We start from the raw sequence: 2,762 nt of genomic DNA, 5'->3' as shown, positions 1-2,762 counted from the left end.
GAGGAAGAGGCGAGTGGGAGAGGGTTAGGAGAGAGGGGGGGGGGACGGAGGAGGCGCGGGGGGGGGGGGGGGACTTTGACAAACTAGCCGATCAGGCCACATCCCTTCTCCAGTAATTACAAACACAGTGGCATGGCACATTATTGCCTGAGCTGTCCTGTGGCGCAGAGTTATTTTGTGTACAGTACAAAGACCCAACGCTACGATTATTCCATCTACCCCCCCTCTCTCCTAACCCTCCCATACACACAATCCCAGATTCTTGTTATTGTCTGAGGTACCTGCTGAGAGCAGAATTACTTTGGTGGGGGAAGGCTTTACGATTCACCACAGTGGCCAGCCCCGAGTCCAAATACCAAACATTTCGCTGAAATTGAATGCATTTGTTAGTGTCACTTTATTATACAAAAGAAAGTTGGACATTTCCAACTAGAATTCATTATTAATAACAGATGTTGAAAGCAAGTTCAGCAGCTGGCTCTAGATTCCTACAGCGAGGGGGAAACTGATGAGAAGGATATGCCTGGAAACAGTGTCTGGTAACTAAACGTCTGTGTGTGTATTTGCATCAATATCTATGGGAATGTATATTTTCTATGGCTATAGAGAATATCTGTTTATTTGCATATCCATGCACATTTAAATCGTACACTGTACATGCACATAATGCTATGGACTTTGTGTGTGTGTGTGTGTGTGTGTGTGTGTGTGTGTGTGTGTGTGTGTGTGTGTGTGTGTGTGTGTGCGTGCGTGCATCAGGATCAGGCCTCTTTGCCAGGCAGACCAGCTATTAGGCTTTCCCCTAATCAATCAGGGAAGCCACCTCCATAAGGCAGGCAGGGCTGTGAGGGCTCATAATTAAGCAGCTGATTAGAATTTGCTCAGCACAGATCATGCCTAATGAAAGAACAATAAAGGTCCCACATGACAGGCACATCTATCCATCTCTTTACTAAATGCTTGGTCCTCTCAGCACCTCAGCACTCATGCGTCTTTCATTTCTCCAGCAGCTAGTATTCTCACTTGGTTCTTAAGTAAAGTGCCTGCCGGCTAAGAGCTTTTCTTTCTCTTTGTTTTGTACCATTTGTTGACAGAACCCTGGGGTTGATTTTGGGGATGTCTCGGAGCGCTTGGCCTTAAGGAAGAGACTGCAATGTCGGAGTTTTCGCTGGTACCTTGAACACGTCTACCCAGAGATGCGGATCTACAACAACACCATCACATACGGCGAGGTGAGATACTTGCTAACAGGATTATTTGAAATACTCTGCATGTTAGTTTTGCTATATCATTGTCATTTGTAATTATATTACAGCGCTGTGGTTTAAAGAGGATGCATACACTAAGCCAACTAATTTGATTCCACAGATGATAAATACAGAAAATGATTTTCTGAGAATATGAACAAAATAATTCTGAATTCCCTGTAACCAGTCTACAGTAAAGGTATCTTGTTGCTATAAGCAATGCAGCGTCACCACACAGGATTAGATGCAATTTTGTCAGAATGAGTTTTAATTAAACACTTATTAGTTTCCCTTCCAACTTGATTGTTTTGGGCTTGGCTTCGCACTCAGCACAGTGGGGGAAGAAAACAGGATTATGACACGTTGAAGAATTGAACACACTCCAGAGTCAGAAACTATTTGGAGGTTTGCTGAAACACACCATTTTTCGTCATATCAATTTCAGCAATGGAAAACAGTGGCAAATCAATATGCTCTGCAAATGCAATGTCAGAATACATCAAAATTAACCTCTAGATTCATAAAAGCTGTGTGAATGTCTTTCCCTTGCCGCCTGTTTTGGCTCTGGCACTTGGCTAATGGATTCCTCAGAGCGCCAGCCACTTAAGTGGCACTATTTCAGATCTGTCGACAAGCCCAATTGTGTTGCCACACCGCCGCCGCAGCAGAAGTGAGTCTCATCTGTCACTGAGCATCAGCGCCACACTCGGGCACACTGACCAGACCAGCCGAGTGGAACCTTCCCCGACAACAGCACATGATAGATGTGTCACAACCTGGAAATGAAGCCGTACGCATTCAAATCACACAGAACCAAAGCTCATGCTCAACTCACACCACCATCTGGAAGCCTGGAAGAGAGGGCGAGACAGACAGGGACTGGTCACAGCATGTTAATATCCTGTCATGGCCAGGTCATCACTTTGAGATGATATAAGACTATGTGAACAAGCTGCAGTGAAGCTGATAGTCAGGAGGCTGTGTAATGTGCACACAGGAATAAAATGATTCAAGGGTAATAAACAAAGAATTGGCAATTGGTTTGCTTTCAGATTAAATTTTGTGGGAAACATAACCACAGCAGCCAGGAGACAGGAAGTACCCTTGGAGCAGTTCAGTTCTTTCATCAAAATCCTTGTTCTCCCCAACACCATGTTAATGTAATGTTCTAGCTCAGTGTCAAGAGCCCTCTGACTTTTATTAGTATATCAAACAGTTAGAACAACATACAGCACACCATGCATGACACGGTACATACACAGGTAGAACACAACACATCAACAGCCATCAGACAACGATAAAAAGAAAAGAAAAAACTCGTCCTGACCAGAACAAAAAGCACCCCATTTCTTTCATGTACAGATTAGGATTCATAATCCTTCATGCATCAAATAATTCCAAATCAGTACAGAAATCTTTAAAACTGGTACTTTTCTGAAGCCTACTGGTAATGGGGGGGGGGGGGGGGGGGGGAGGACGAGTTGTGTCTTAAACACAGTAGAAACCCCATATTTT

At 44.0% G+C, this 2,762-nt stretch overlaps 1 protein-coding gene across 1 annotated transcript in view; it reads left to right on the top strand.

The window, feature by feature from the left end:
- galnt9 (polypeptide N-acetylgalactosaminyltransferase 9) overlaps window positions 1-2,762 on the top strand; it is a 72,159-nt gene that overhangs the window by 58,495 nt on the left and 10,902 nt on the right. The window contains exon 8 of the mRNA XM_031848857.1: window positions 1,095-1,232. Coding sequence (XP_031704717.1) covers window positions 1,095-1,232 — 138 coding nt within the window. The remainder of the gene's footprint in view (window positions 1-1,094; window positions 1,233-2,762) is intronic.

Source organism: Anarrhichthys ocellatus, unplaced genomic scaffold (genome assembly GCF_004355925.1).
Source record: "Anarrhichthys ocellatus isolate YVR2014 unplaced genomic scaffold, GSC_Weel_1.0 scaffold9, whole genome shotgun sequence".
Lineage (NCBI taxonomy): Eukaryota > Metazoa > Chordata > Actinopteri > Perciformes > Anarhichadidae > Anarrhichthys > Anarrhichthys ocellatus.
The sequence above is the reverse complement of the archived record's forward strand: the minus strand, read 5'-3'. Positions and strand labels throughout refer to the sequence as shown.